Source organism: Rhopilema esculentum, chromosome 3 (assembly GCF_057945365.1).
Source record: "Rhopilema esculentum isolate cy_ngs chromosome 3, ASM5794536v1, whole genome shotgun sequence".
Lineage (NCBI taxonomy): Eukaryota > Metazoa > Cnidaria > Scyphozoa > Rhizostomeae > Rhizostomatidae > Rhopilema > Rhopilema esculentum.
In genome coordinates, this window is record NC_142817.1 from 7,814,447 (window position 1) to 7,831,529 (window position 17,083).

Consider the following 17,083-nt stretch of genomic DNA (forward strand, 5'->3'; position numbering starts at 1 on the left):
GATTTAACCTCGACACAGTTTCAACTTCGATATGGTTTTAGCCTCAATACGGTATCAATTTCGATAGGGTTATAACCGCGATACAGTATATGTATGGTCACTTCTTCAAGCTATTCACTTGTATCGCTTGAAAGGTTTCAACACCCTCTGTATAAAGAAAAATTACTATCAATTTCCCAGCTCTTTCACTATTTATGCCTACAGAGTCTCTTCAATTTAACATCATTATATTTCTTCCGGCTGCCAAATTTAAAAATCCCACAACTCATTTAGTCTGCATGACTACAAAATCTTGAATCGTCACCAGGGTTTTGAGCCCCGTCTCTTCTGTACTTTGATTGCCTTTGGATATGTTTCTAAATCATTATGTCCGATAGAGATTTAGGCCGTTCTTATCAAATTATTTTACACTTACACTGAGAGGTGTTCTAGTGAGGTCAGTTTACCAACTGCAGCAAATGCAGTCAACTTGTTGTCATCTAGATACCTAAATAGATAAATAAAACATTGTATGAACATAAAAAGATGCGAGTAATTGGCACATGCAAACAAACATCGAAAGTGCTCCCTGGCAACATGTTGCGTCAGCGAAAGGTTCTCGTTATCAATACGTTTTACGGCTCGTTCAAAAATGGTTAGACGAGTTGCTAGTCAGTTTGTCAACTTCAAAGAAGAAAAAAATAATAGGCTGTTCCTTCCCTGCCGTTGTTGTGGTGTCTTGTTCCGTTTACTTCTTACCTTTCCCCTAATAAAACGAGCGCTGACTGGAGAAAGTGTAATTTTATCGTATAACCTATTGTTGAAAGGCTATTGTTGAAAGGCTGTGATCTCACCAATGGTCATCGACAAATTCATCGAGAAAAACTGCCTTTCAAACGATACTTTACTGACAGAAAAGAGTTCTGTTGCCATAGAAAAGCATTCGAAGTGCGCTTTATTCAACGTTAACGCCGGTATTGCCGATACACTGAGAATTTGTGATTTTAGCAAGAACTTTTAATTATAGCCTAAAAGCTTTTAAGATTCGCATGTACTGGATTAGGATTTTCTCATGGGCAATTTGACTTTGTGTTTATTCAAATATGGCAAAAATATTCAGGTCACATGAGGTTTTCTAACGCAAACAAGCAGCAATAGTACCTTGCAAACGGCAACTGGTAGGGGCAACTGGGAGGGGCAACTGAGGAGGGGCAACTGGGAGGGGCAACAAGGAGGGGCAACTGGGAGGGGCAAAAGATCACTTGTCCCTTCACCCAATTATGGAAACTTCTGTCCTCTCTAGTTCTTTTTCTTTAGCTGGCGGATACTTTTGGAGCGTTAAACCGCACTTTAAATCAAGCCCTGCGGCAACAGGATAGAAATGAAACAATTGGAAAGCAAATATTAACTATGAGTGATCACTTGTAAATGTTCTGCAGATTAGATTATTGTTGAACTAGTCCCGAAAGCTTCTGCAGACGTCAGAGCTGGGAAAATATACTGAGTTTCAGATCATAAGATTGGCTAAGTGGAACATGGTTTATCAAATGGCGTGGTTGTGAAGGAGGGCTTACCCGAGATATCCAGTGTTGACATTAATTAGCAATACGTCTGAACGAGTATACAAGTGGATATGGGATCTCTGTGCTATCCTGACTAACGACGAAATCATATTTAACAAAAAAGTTGTTTAGCAGTTACGTTTCACTAGAATGGAAATAAATAGTTTTCACTTTACATTGAAAAATTAATTTATACAAAGCTACAAAATTTCAAAAACGTGAATTTCTTCGGCCAAGTGCAAATGTAATCACTTCGATAGTTATGGTACCAATTCAAATAATATCTCCTAAGGAACATACACAAGATCGATTTGGAATCCGTAATCTGGTTTGCACAAACAACAATTATTTCAAGAGACTTACAATTCCTTTAGGTTGGACAGTCCTTTGATATCGTCATCATCAATTCTTGTTATCTCGTTTCCCCTTAGGTCGCTGAAAGAAACGATATATATTGGTCATTTCCTAAGATTCGCAATACTGTATTCACAACTCAAATTGGCATCAAAAGCTGAGGTAAAAGAACGACGAATTAACCATAAAATTAGAAAAATCAAGAAAGCCGTATTTGCCCTTGTTTTATCAGTGTTCGGCCTTGTGCCATTTTTATCTATTCTGGGCGAAAAAAATGAAGTGCATAACTACACATGCTACTCTTGCACCCGAAGTTGGAGGCCTGGGCTCGTATTTTTTGAAACAGAAGAACTTGAATACGAAATATCTGGCAGCAAGTCATTTGCCTATGCTTCCTCCGCCCTCTCCGCCCTTTCCATAAAAAACATAAGAGAATACGAGAAACGTCGCTTTCTAAGAAGCATATCAGACGATCGTCATAGCCCTGAAAACAACAACTCATTCGAATACTTGAGCAGAGCAAACATGCTTGTTCATAAAACAACTTTGGCGTTGACTTTCAATGGCAGAGCAAAATGCGACTACGTTGTTTTGACTATAGCGGTGACCCCCAAATTCCCAGAATAGAAGTGGAGGAAAATGAAAAAATATGAAAGTCTGCGATGCAATAATCCCTATCCAACATCATAATCTTCTATTTATGCTTCTGGAACGGCCAGCATTTCCGGATAATTTCACGAGTTTAGGCCTACCGGAAGCTTTGAAGAATATTGCGCAGCCGCGCAGTGTAGTTGCCAAGCCAATCATAGTCAGTTGAAAACATTCCACGGACTGAACAGAAAACAAAAAATCAAAGAATGGAGAGAAAAATATACATATTCAAAGGCGATAAAGAAAGCTCGACTTTGTTTTGTAGCTGGAAATGTTCAGCGGGTGTCCTGAGATTTGTAATCATAAACAAAGTGAATATTTGATGAAGAAATAACAAAAACAACAACTATTCGACGGCAAGATCTAAAAAACAGTTTACTGGAAACTATGTGAAGAAGTCGATTTTCTATCACAAAGAAAATTCGATCACGCATGTTTTCTTTTCAATTTTCCTCTATTGCAAGCAAGCGATTTGCGATTATAAATAGCAGCTTGTTTCAATGGAAAAAACAACAAGAAAAGTTCGACTTTTACCATGTGCTTTGAAAAGGCCTACAATTCAAATGGGTTTGTTATTCCGTTCAATATCGACCAAAAGTTAGATTAAACAGGAAGGTTTTCGAGATGGTGTGAGGTAGCAAATCAAGAAATTTATGATTTTATCGATATTCGGCAAGCACCGATCAAAAATGTAAGGCTCGTGTCTCCTGTTTTATCAGCCGACTTGCATTCATCGAGTTTAACAGTAAAACATGCGACTAAAGATTAAAACAACTTCGCCAAACTTTGACCCAACAATATTGCTACAGGGTGTGCTTATAAAAGAATCGAGAAGTTTTATTAAAAATCCGAAAAGCTGCTTTTTCTTGGATTTCATATTCAAAGGACCAGCCCCTATTTTCGGAAGGAGCCCACTCGCACGGGATACGAACTCCAGCAAACAAATACCCTGCAAAATTTGAAATGCAAATAATGATATATGAAGAAAAAATGGCTTTCCACCAGTGACGTCGCCAGCTCGAAAAAACTAGGGTGGACAAAAACAAATTTTCTTGGCCACGCCCTTCAGACTCTTGGAAAATCCTTTTTTAATATTTCCATCGATTTTGAAATTTTTGGACAAGCAACTTTTTCAAGCAGCATTTTTCGCAACGGGGACTTTTTTCCAGTGCGAAAATTGAAATCGATCTGATCGACTGAACCATTTCCAGCTAAACAATAAAACGGGGCGGGGTTTGGGTGTGGCAAATTCCTTTTGTTCTCAGTTGCCTACTCTCGCGACCAATGAAAACCGTGACCGCTATGCTTTTCGGGTTCTGTTTGTTTGAACTTTTATCCACCTGAATGTATTGTGTCGTGGCCCTTCAGGAAGCACAGCCATTGCAAGGTCACCAGTTTAGGAACACTTATTTGTCCTCTCCGTCTGCAGAGAACGTATTTGCAGGGAATTCTAATTCTGATGACCCAATATGCGAAACCAAAATGAGTTGGAAAATATGACCTATGAAAAACAAAAGTTAAAACCGAACTGCGCGCTAGCTTTCCTGTCCAACTGCGACTGCGACAATGGTTCCTATTTCATTTGAACTGCAAGGGCTGTGTTCTAACAGCGTTGCTTAAACGCGATCGCTAATCATTTAAACCTGGCTTTGTTCCACTGCGTATTTTCATACTGATTCAGCGCGCTACCGGGGCCCTCACCTCTAAAAGCCCCCGCTTACTGAAAGTAGCAGAACAGGAACTTAACCATTCCGAAAAAACACTGTTGTTCGACGCAGTGATTGTGGACACGATCATGATCCCTGAACCCTTGTGTTCAACGACGTCAAAAATGGTGAAACTGAAAATTCGGGGTAGATACCCAATCGCCCCACAGACTCTATTTCCTTAACATGTAAAAGTAGATTTCAACCCCTCCACTGCTCCAAAATATGAAGTGAAGCGGCGAGGAAACGCTCTCCTAAGAATATGACATCTAGCAAGGCATGAAACCTATCCGGATTCTTCATGTCCGGAACATTTAAAGTGGACCCTCCTCTATCTGCAAAAGCGCTTCAATGATAGCCTCTGGGTGCAATTAGTTTAAAACATGAGGAGATACGTGGAGATACAAGATACTGGTGAGGCGATGGGCTATTTATCAAAAGGCTTGAGCAGCGAATGAATGGCCCCGTTTGACAAACCCGCTTGTGTTGCAAACACAATTAAAGATATCAGCAATAAATATACTTCTCGAGATAAGAAGATCGTTGTGTTGCAGACTCGTAAACACCGGGGTATCCTGAACGACGGAAAGCTACATGGAAAGCTACATGGGCGTAAGGAGGCGAGCGATGAGCAGCTAGGCCTTTCTGAATAATCCACTGAAACTGTTACGGCCGATTTTAGGTTATTCACACTACCGCATTCCGCTGGGATGCAGTTAAGCCCGTTGTGGATGTGTTTTAATATTTAAGAACGATTCGCTCACAGCTCGGCTATAAAGAAGGGGACAACAGAAGGGCCTTTAATAATTCAGAAATATTTCGAAAGAACCAAAACCATCGTTTGAAAAGCAAGACTGTTGAAAGTGAATAACTTCATCATCCATAATTAATATATCGATATCGCTTCTCAAGAAACAATTCAAATAATCAAGAAAACGAGAACTGAAATTTATCTTTAAACTTATCTTTGAATAATTGTCTATTTCAAACACCAAATACGCAGTCTATCTGATGGATTGAAATATATATCTTGAAAAAGAGTAAAAATTCGGTGGCTAAACTTCCTAACCAGGTCGCAGAGATGATGAGTCGGCAGATTCTGCGGGGGTAAGATATTCTGCGGGATCCCGCGAATATAAAAGCAATGCCCGTCTTGCCAACTAAGACATAACTAAATCAGAAAAAACGTCTAGTCAGCCTTATGACAAAATATGCAATTCTGGTGACATTTCACATCTGTGACACAGCCCTCATCCTATCTCTGGAACAGAGTTACACACATAGCACTGCCTATTCATGTTTTTTGGAACAGTCTAAGCTTTCAAATACCCAGCTTCTATTGAGACTGAATAAGTATCCCTACCCGGCTAGAGCCAGGCTTGACTCGTGGCCTAATCTTGCGCATACAGTTGTTTTCTTCAATTGCAAAAAACAGCTACCTCATGCCAAGGTACATCAAGATGCTATGCATCAAAAGAACAGCAGTAAAAGAGATACCTGGTATTAAATTAATACGGTATTGAAGCAAAGGAATCTGGCATAACAACTGACTAAAGGTTTGAGTACTATAGACTGAAGAGAGCCGCGCTTTGGGGAAGAGGCGATGTGGCTAGATAGAACAGTTGCGCACAGAACAGCGCAGGAAGCTGACTACCTGGGTCACTGCTCCGAAGAGGAAACAATCCTACTGTATATTTGGTTGGCAACTGAGAACCAGTTCCCGCGGAAAGGGGTATCTATGTGGCAAAAATGAATAGCACACCCAGTATGATTAACATGACACAACAGGAGGAACAAAACCTGACCCAGAACAGTTAATTCACAGAAGAGATGCTACGCAGCTATGGCGAAGTGAGTATGCAACAGGAACAAAAAGATCTGAATTAAAAACCCCACGTAAGAAAGCTACGGAGGAGAAAACAATGATATCCAGGGAATTCTCACAGTATCACAGATTTCATGTCTGGTTATGCGGCTAATCTGTATCTGGTGCTTTGTTCTAGCTCAATAATAAAACAGCCACTTCACTGCTAGCATAAATGATCGAGAAAATCCTTAGGACAATAAGCTGGAAATATATCGGCACAAAGGAGGACGATGAGAGTCAGCTCAAAACTGTGATTGCATCAAAGTCGGGAATTTCCTCTCTTAATCTCCCTTCTTTTTCGGTTTGAGCAATAATTAGGACGTTTCCTTTTAGGTTCCCGGTGGACAATGGACGACAAAAGCTCCAATCTGCTGGTCCTCTTTTAAAAACGTGTCACTCTGGAGTCGCTTAGGGCAATATTGAATGCAAGCTAACATCACGACTGTGACGACCAGTTCGTTATTATGAAGAAATTCTATTTATGTAGTGTATCACGGGATTTTATTTAAAGGGATGCGTCGAGTGGTGGAGCTGGCTGCTAAGTTATGAAAGTGCTCTATTTTTCTAGGGCCTATGTCATACCGCCATGTGTAAAAACGGATCATGTTTCGTAAAAAGAATAATCGCTGATTGGAGTCTTACGTGTGGTCTATATTTTTAAAAGTTTCATAGGTTTGAGGAACAAAAAACCGTGAAAACAACGAATTGACGCAAAGTTTGAACGTATCCGTCGACACAAGCGTAACATTAAGATTTCTCCTACGCAAGGTAACAGTCCCAAATAGTAACATGTCTCAAAGGGCACAAGCAGTCACTGTTTTGAAAGTAATAGTTTCTTTCAACCCAATACGTTTTCTGACCTTAAAGGTGTTTGAGAGTTGGCCCTAGACCCCTATCATTCATTGTCCGTTACGTCACTGCGTGCTTCCTATTGATTTGCTGTGATTTCATACTTGGAATTAATATACAGAACTTTTCAACATCTAAAGCACCTTGTCCTGTCTTGGTTTTAAATTATTATTTGTGCAAACATCTTAGTGACAGCATGAAAACGGACTCCCAAAAAACAGTTCACAAATGAATCACCAGCCTGTTCAAGTATGACTGCATGTAACAATCATGTGACACAAACGCAGACACTATGAAGAAATTGAAATGAGGAAAAATAGCCTGAATAATTAGGATTTAATTGTGAAGTCAAGAGCACTTCACTTCTGAGCGTCCGCTCGTGGAGATTCAAAGGCAACTTTGGAGCATAAATTGTCGCAATTTTACCAATATTACATATCTAACCTACTGAAACCAGGTCTTTTAGCTTAAAAGGTGAAATTCAAATTGGAAAGTGTCTCAGACAAATGTATGGGGTGCTGATATCAATTTGACGTCAAAGGCACGTGGATTCTGGAGTTTTAAGAGCAGGATTCAAGCTTTTTCTTCTGACGAAAAACAATATTTAACTGGGCTTATCACATAAGTTTGAGATTTTGCATAGCTTAAGACACTATCAGGTTCTGACTAAAGCTCGAGCAAGAGCAGATAGCCATTTTTGAAAATCGTCATACTCCATGTTGGAACTAACAATTTTATTTATGAAAACTACCGATACTGGCGATGCGAGAAGAATGGTTGTCAAATATTCCAAATGATAACGCAATGATAACAATAAGAAATGGGGTTTTTAGCCTCGTTACACTTCCTTTCAATGCCTCATTTTGCACAGTAACTTTTTCATGGAGCATTAACTGCTATTATCGCACAATACAGAACAAAAACACGCTGGTTTAGGGAAAGCATGATCGCTCATTTCCTTTGCGAATGCCTCCTAAATTGTCAACCAATGCTAAATGTGCAGGTGGGGAGTGATTCTAGGCCTTAATATCTAATAATTATTACATTCTTTCCTGCCGCGTAATGGCTGATTTTGAGCAGGGCTCAGACACACCGTACAGGGACATGAAATCGAAGGGCTGTTTTTCGACCCCAAGATGACTTGTCGATAAAGGCAGACTAAATTCAAATCCGATGAAGGCGTTTAAAACACGCTTTTTCGGTTTCTTTGTCCTTTGCAGGTAAAACTGAGGTTCTCTGACCATACAATGCCCCATGCGTCAACAGAACTTCGAGTTTCCTTTGAGCCTTATCACCGGTTTTTTGAATACAAAAATTGCTTAAAGACATCGCAATAAAAGGCGGTCCACTATGATGTTTAAAATTCTCAAATATTTTCATTAAGTGACTTTTGAAAGTATAATAAATGAACGTGTGCAAGAGTAAAGGTAGGCTGTGGCTTGTACCGCGGGAAAATCTAACATATTTGATCATTCTGTAGTCTTTTCTCAATGATTACAATTACATTATTGTTTCGAATTAAGTAAACAATCGACAAGGCAAACAAAAATGAGCAAAATAAAGGAAATATAAAAGCAAATATTTTTAGAAATTATACAAAGAGGGAGGAAGATTAATTGTATGGCAGTTTCTGTTTTTGATCGTATTTTTCAAATGAACGGCGGTTCAAAGAAATCAACAGTTAACAAAAGAGGGAAAATCTAAAATACATAAACTAGCAAACGTTAAACGAATTGGAACTCGGCGAAGGAACTGTCGCATTGTCTTTCAAATGAGCATTATCTCACTCCACGACAGTTTTAATCAAAATAGAATTTCCTTTGGTCATTGATAGTCCTAAAAGAGTCTACAGATCACCACTTCTGTTTCTTCCACCGATGGACTAAAGCCTCAACAGAACCTGGACCCCGCTGCAAATAACAAACGCTTGTTGCATCACTTACAGGCTCCAGCTCGTGCTGAAACTTTGAGAACATTACTTGAGAGGCTGTGGAACGAGGGTGTGGTTTGAAGTTCGGGTATAAAGATTCTGATTCTTGGACAACAGACAGTCCTAACCAATTGGCCGCCATCTTTTTTATAAAAGGCCAAGTTCATATAAACCATTTGCAACCGACTTCGCTACTTATCAAGAGCGCTACTTCGATACAAGCAACCACTAAAAAAGGAAAATGGGAAACTTGATTTCTGTTTTCCGGTATGGTGACACAAATTGAACAATAAACTACAATGTTAGCTTGATCCCTAAATTATTTTCAAATCAATTGGTTGCCTGATGTTTCATATCAGAAACAGGGATATGAAGGTACAATTTAAAGCTGTCATTGAATAGAATTAAACCCCCGGCTAAAACAAGTCACTGATGAGATAACATCAGATTTGTCTAATTGCACGAATAGATTATGGTCATAAAATATCGAAACAACAAAACGACTGATCAATTTTGGAGAGAATACATTTATGGCCTAAACCGCGCTAATTTGCAGACGTACTGATCACTTTCGAGATAGCAAATGGAAAAAAAACGGGGGAGGAGCATTCACCAATGTTTAGATATATTGACAGAAATGGTCCTCTAGATTAAATTCAAGAGCGTTGTAATTCTGTGAGTGAAGGTTAACCTTAGATTTTGCAATGAAGACGACCAACCGAAGATGCAAACGTGAAAAAGAGCCTAAAACAAATCATTTTTGGCAGAGTATGAAAAATAACGACAGCTGAAAATAGCTAGAAAGAATGGACATTATTCGAGGAAAACCACTTGCTGTAAATTTGAGAAGCAAAGGCTTTTAGAACGGTTGATGGACTTGGTTTAAAATCCCCCATTGCTGGTACCATATCAATGACAAATTGACAACTGACAGCACGGCTTAAAACACGTGTTAAAACTATTCGTTGAATGATTTAACGGTCTAATCGTCTTGCTAAAACCACTATCAAACACAAACTTGTTAATTCAAATTTACTTAGGATCAGCAATGTACACCATGTGTCAAATGAGGGTTTCACTGACAATTATCTAAAGCATGTGGGGGTGGGGCGTCTGCATGTGGGGGTGGGGCGTCTGCATGTGGGAGTGGGGCGTCTGTATGAAGCACCAACTTTCTCCTCCATAATGACCCGTGTCATTAAACCACTACTTTTCGACAATTACATATTAATTATTTCAATCAACGATTGATGGCAGTTTCCGAAAACCCTTTCAATATTCGAAATGACGACAGGGGGAACCTACGAACTGTAATGAAATTAAAGTCTATATTTGATTTCCTGCCCAGAGGCTTCAAAAATTTCATTTTTGCGTGGGACTGAACTCCTTGGTATCAAAAGTGAACATTATTACGTTTTCCGCTTTCCTATTTTGACTAACCCTCGGTTTGGCCTAACCTTTATCAACATTGAATTCATACTTTACCTTCTATATTCAAGGAAACAAAACTATACCGCGGGGAAAGAGGGGTGCTATGGTGGTGAGTAGGGTATCAAACAGCAGCGGGAAATCAATGTATGGTCAAGATCTCTAAGCTTTTTGGCGGAATGCCCTCTAACGAAAATGAACTGTAAAAAGTTCTTGGCTCTGACATGGTTTTGATCGCTGCAGCAGCTGTGCTGATGGGACTACAAGCAACGGGAACTTTGGCAACCACGTGGATATTTGCCGTTCATATACTAGCGAGCAGAGTAAGCTCAGAAACAATTTCGCAATGAACACTTGATGTTTCTAGAGCCTCTGTTGATGTTTTTATCAAGATATGGCGATCGGGACTGATCCAGCGCAAACGGTGCGACTATTTTTGCAACTGTAAGACCTAAACCGTCGTGACACAGCTGACATGCTATGAAGAATTGAGCCTAGAAACCAAGGAATTACTTTTGATTACAAGAAGTAAAAGAATATGAGTTAAACGAGGGATATTTGAAGATCCTCGCAATCCAGCCTTATCACAATTTCCCAATCTCCTTTATTAATTATTAATAGCGGACATCTTCGAATACAAGATGCAACTCAGTTGGGTTCCCTTCTTATTTTTAATAGAAGAGGCGCAACATGGTGCGAATTTGTGAGTCTTCTACCAGCTGCACGCGAAGAGAGAGCTAAGAGTGTTTTATAAAAACCAAAGAGCAATTTTGTTCTGCGCACAAGGCACCGCTGTGCGGATTATTAGAGTTAACACTTTCAGAATTTGTTCTTAAACATTCGAGTTGATGAATCTAAGCAGGAAGATAAATGACATTGTTAAATAGCTAATGAACCATCAGATGATCGAGAAGATTAATTATCTAAAAAGGAACCAGAAATGGAGGAATCATGAATTTGCTTATCATTATTAATAAAAATCCACTGGATTGTGGATTTTTATCAAATTGTAAAAATAGGAAATAAAAGAAGCCAAATTGTCAAACTCTTAAGAAGATTTAATGAAAATACCAAATTTAATAATGGAAACACTACTGAGTTGAAAATGGATCGATTTTTATTGCGAAATTAAAAAGCCCAGAAGGCAATTGAATGACAATGATACACCCACTCGTGTTGTTTCTCATAAAGATAAATGCATGTTGATATTCCTGTATTGTATTTATTATTTCGTTTAATCAAAATATATTTCCATCCAGCCTTTGAACAGTAGCCTTGCTAGAGTGGCTGAATTACAATATTTGCTGGCCTAAAAACTTCAGACCCTGTACAATTTAAAGCATTTTTCCCTTCTAGCATAAAAAATTTAAGCCTGCTTACCAAAATATACCTATGATGAAGATCACAAACTATTATTATCATATGAATATTCAACATATTGAAAGCAACCTCAATTTTTTACAATGGCCCATTGGATTATTTACTGTCAGTCCAAAATATTTTATATTATAAATCTGACAACAAATCTCTGTGATGGACCTTCACTTAAAAAAACAGAAAACAAGTTTTTTAGAAAAATTAAAAAGAATTTAAAAATCATTTCCCCTTACTACACAATTGCTCATACTGCTAGGTACAACAATTTAATAAACAATATTAACCATTAACCAAAATCTGCCCATTCTTTTCATTTTCACCAGCCCTTCTTCATAAAATTTCATAACAGTTTTTAAATAAAATCATGAATTTTATTCACTTTCATTTCTGTAGGTTTATTGAAACGTCTCTTCAACACACTGATGATTAACTTTAAGGATTCAATGGGGTTTTTCATCAGTCATGAATTCCATGCATTAAGTGACTGTTTTCTCTTGTTGTGTTGCTTTGTTTGTGAATACAAACCAATCCTTTACCTTTTTAGAAACTGTGTTTTTAGAAATTGCATCCAGCCAAACAGACCTATCTGAAGTATTTGTCTTTCAATTTAAATTTATATTATTAAATTCAGCATTATATAACTGGACCTTGCAACATAAGAGGATTATGAAATTTATCTTTTTGGCATCCACATGCTCAAGTTTTGTTTTACAAAAATCAATGTAGAATATTAATCATTTTCTTTAATACATAATACGAGTTATCATATATCAAGATTTAAAAATCTCGTCTTAGTAAATGATGCTTTTTATTGTTCTGGAACTTTATGAAATCAATCTAGAAAACTCAACCAGCTTACTTTACAAAAATTATTGTTTCACTTAAAAACTTTCTTCAGTACTCCTTAGCATAGAGAATGGTTTTAAGACCCTGTAAAGAATTTTGCGTATATTTTGAAAAGTGCAGTTCAGGGAGGTTGAAAGAATAGAAGGTTTGGCTTAAATTTGATAATTTAACTGAGTAAAAAGCTGAAGCTCCAACCAAATTAAAAAAACTACTTTCATAGTGCATTTTTCTCTTGGACAGAGAGGAACTTTTTCAAAACTTTGTTTTCATAACATTAATCTTGCTAATTTTATCATTTGTTTGGTTAGCATGAAACATATACACTGGTTTATACAATATAATGTTGATTTTTGGTCAATTTCAATATATTCTCAGAAAAATATATAATTAGTTTAACTTCATAATGGGTGTTTTAGTTTTGCAACAATTTCTGCATTTAATTCACAGGACTATCTGGACATGGAAATTTAGTATTGTCTTTTACCTATTTATAGTGCATTTTGTTATATGTAACTTAGTTGATCAAAACCCACAACTTATCAAAATATCTACGGATAATGTGGAGTTACACGAGTTAATTAATTCTAAAGTTATCGTGGCCTTGTCAAAGAATTCCGTAAGCAATAGATAAGCTTTCCTTCCCTGTGATTTCGGGTCATAAAAAACTGACCTCAACAATGTAGGTTTACAACCATTCCTTGTGATAAACGTAATTCAATGTCAAAAACCACACAGTACACTATACCTGGAAGTTCATATATTTAAGTAGGATCAGCGCCCGACATCAATATATTTCATATAACACCATATTTCATTGACTAGGCCTGTTAGCGGACAACACAAACGCATTTCAGTTTCACCGCTAAAGTTTTTCTATGAAACCTAAATTAATCAGCAGTTCCTTGACTATTGTGTAAAATAAAACATTTGTAACTTGAATAATTCAATATCGGTTGTTTTGATTTGCAGTAGCTAATAGCTTGCAAGAAATTCGAGAATAATTTCAGCCCTGGTACTTGCCGACAAACACAAACAACACTATTAGAAAACGTTCAGACAGATTGGATGTGATTCGTGCCGGCGTTTTTTGGTTCTTAAAAATCTATGGCCTGAGAAGCTACAACTAACTGACTGTCACTGTATTTATCTCTGTGATTCTTTAGGATTACAGATACACTTTATTTATGGTTTAACTCCTCATAAATTTTATGCCACCTCGAAACTGTAAAACCTTCTCAATCAACAAACCACTGATTTTGGCAATCTGCTCAGGTGCAAGTTGCAAATTAACCATAATCAACTTAATATGCTAAAATCAGAACCCAACATCTCCTAATACTCTGCAAAATTCTATAAGTGTTGGAATGATATTCATAAAATATATTTCTGATAATTAAACTAGCATGAAAACCAAGGTTATGTACAGAGTGAGTGAGAACATACCGCAAAATTCTACTTACAGAATTAGCGTTGAGCTTCGAAGGGATGAGGGAAAACTCTTCAACTTTTTATTGGAACAATCTACCATCTTTTGGCTGCATGAACACATACTTGGACATGTTCCGATGGACTTATCTTCGCCTGACACCTTGGGCAAATACACCAGGCTATACCCAAACATGGCGACCATAATCAAAAACCATCTCGAGGTAGGCCTAAATAATTTCGGCTTTAATGTCGGCTTGGACATGTTTAAGCTTTGATAGCTCCAGCGTTCTGGTCAGATGTTTTCCAAATCCAAGCTTTAAAACTGAACTGTGACAAAGAAACGTTTATCTTCGAACTGTTCTGGGCATTGAATGATGAAGGAACGGCGGAGTGTCGAGCTTTTGTCTATCTGTCATACTGCTCACCGAGCTGGTTAAAAACAAAAGACTCGCTATAAAAACAATTTCTTTGTGTAACAATCAAAAGCCGACAAATATCTATTTCGTGAAAAATAATTCAAGATCTGCAACAAATAGGAGCATAAACTTAAGGTAGCTGGAAATTGAAAGATTCTTTTTCAAATTTCTATGACAAAATCTCTGGTGACATTATCAAATTTTATTAAATGGCAAACCGCAGGCCTGGTTAACCCTGGAAAGCTGCTATTCTTCTCGAAAACGTAAGGTTGTTTGCAGAAAAAGTGCATTTTATCACAAGAATAATACTATTTGCCTTTAACACTAGTTAAATGCAAATTAATTCACTTGAAAAGTACGATCGGATAATACTAATAACAGCACAGTAACGCAATATTAAATGGAGGTTTAGAAACTTCTCCAGCACAAAATAGGCCAAATCTGCATAATTCAATTCAAAATACTAAATCATCAATATTTTGCTGCAAATTTCTGTTTTTTATTCAGAAAGTTACAAAATTCGTGAATTCCTAAGCCTACTTGAAAGATATGACATTGAAAGAAACATCGCGATCAGCTTTGAAGTCGAATTGTGCAAAGGAAAACATTCGTGCTGTTTTAGAACAACAGATCGCTCTACTGGATACCTTCTCCTGACTGAGTCCCTCACCGTCGTTTCCCCATGCATCTGAACGACTAACTGTGCTCTATGAAGAGATGAAAATATTGTACCTGACAGCATTCATCCTCCATACAAAAATAGTTAGAAAAACTAATAAGGCCGAACGTGAATAAACGGCGTGGTTCGTTTGCGTTACTCGAACCCGCTGGCCGCTATAAACTTTCAGCCAGGAGGCCGAAAGGAAGGACGGCCGAGATTTGGTTTGGGTCACCGTTATTTATTTCTTCTGGGGCAAAAATAAAACACGACTACGCTTTCAAACAGAGTCACAAAATACGATTAGGGAGAGGCAATACCCCTATTATTTTTCTAAATGAAGCTACTTTGGTGTGCATATCTTTCGTTATTGTTCGCATTCGCAACTAGAGTCTTTACAAACTTTGTCCGTATTTGGAAATAAAACACTTGGGTTTTATGAACCCTGCAACGTATTTGTATTTTCTCCGGGGCGTAAACAGCTTTTGGGGCTCAAAATGCTGAAGACAAAAGCAAAATGACTTCTGTACTGGTTCAAGTACATTTAGGGGATTTTGGGGGCTTTGCCATTTTAGCCCCTCTGATTACGTGGTCTCTAATGTGAGTAGTATTTCAAGCTTTTATTCCATAACTTTACAAAATCGAAGAGATAGCAAGGAGAATGATACAGGGTACCTCAAGGGCCCCTTCTGGGACCAATCTTTTTTACTCTCTTTGTTATTGATATCACAGTTTCAACATACGGTAAATCCTCGAATAAGCTCCCACGCGTGAATAAGCCTCCCCCTTGAATAAGCCCCACCTAAAAAATGATTTTTGCAAATAAGCCCCCCCCCCTCGAATAAGCCCAATGGGGAGCATAATTGCAGAATAATATCTTATTTCAAGAAAGCCATATATTTCAATAGCTATACAGTATTACTTCCTTTGATTGGAGACCAAAAAGCAAAAAGACGACTTTTGTGGCGATAAAAAGTTATAATATTTGTTAGATCTTCACACTTTTTGTAATTTTTCAATATATTTCATAAAGAAAATTATGTCGTTTTTATGTCGACTTTTGAGGAAAATATTAAACTTTGAAATAAGAGGCCCCCGAATAAGCCTCCCTCGAATAAGCCCCACCTAAAAATTCATTTTTGTAAATAAGCCCCCGGGGGCTTATTCGAGGTTTTACAGTATTCAAAACCGCGAATTTTTGTGGATGACGCAAAACACTTGTACAATGGCCCAGGAAACAGATTTGGAACATGTTTGTTTCAAGTTAACTAAATTAGTTCAAAACTCTGAAAATATATCCAGTTTATTCAAGCTCTCAGACAAACCACTGAATTATGCGTCCTTTGTCTTCAAAATGGAGGAATCGTTCAAACAGGTGAGCGATATCAAATACCTTGATTTGAAAATCAAAGCTAAACTTTTATGGCAGAAGCACATTTATGAAATGAAAACGAAATTATTCATCCATGTTTTTAAGACTAAGGTATTGTATTCCTAAAGACTGCCTGAGAGCACTGCATGAATCTCTTTTTGTGTTCAAAGCTAACTTACTGCCTTGAGACCTATGTTCTGGATAAAAAGAAACTAACTAAGGGATTTGTGCAGACGATGGAAAATTGAATATAAACTTTGACATCTCATTATAATATCGCTTACCCTGGGTACCAGACTATATTTTATTTTATATATAGTGAGTCTGGTACCCAGGTTAAATATCACTGCAATTATGTTAAAAAGTTGTTTTTAAAGGGTGTTGCATATAGTAGAAATTTTAATGAAAATCGTCTGGTATGTCATAAAGTACACACTTCTGTTGCATAGAACAGGACGTTGCTAGTGGCTACTACAAGTTTCACGCTTGATGCGAACATCAGGCAACTTAAAACCCCCCTGCTATATATGATAAAAGCTTAGTAAAATTTTTAAATGAAATTGTAAAAACTTAATTCCTGTATCGTCCTTGCGTACCCTCCTTTACGAAAAATTAGCACTAAAAGGCAAGTATCTCTGGATTTTGAATTCTAAGAGAGAA

The 17,083-nt window shown here is 37.6% G+C and overlaps 1 protein-coding gene across 2 annotated transcripts in view; it reads right to left on the reverse strand.

The window, feature by feature from the left end:
* Window positions 1–15,199, reverse strand: part of LOC135692540 (uncharacterized) — a 32,140-nt gene extending 16,941 nt beyond the window's left edge. The window contains exons 1-4 of one of the 2 annotated variants that reach the window (XM_065210702.2): window positions 15,041–15,199; window positions 14,010–14,406; window positions 1,905–1,976; window positions 416–487 (exon numbers count right to left, since the gene is read on the reverse strand). In XM_065210702.2, coding sequence (XP_065066774.1) covers window positions 416–487; window positions 1,905–1,976; window positions 14,010–14,239 — 374 coding nt within the window. In that variant the 5' untranslated portion in view covers window positions 14,240–14,406; window positions 15,041–15,199. Of the gene's footprint in view, window positions 1–415; window positions 488–1,904; window positions 1,977–14,009; window positions 14,407–14,933 lie in introns of both variants that reach the window. The other variant, XM_065210703.2, reaches the window with a different exon arrangement.
* Window positions 15,200–17,083: the final 1,884 nt, after the last annotated feature.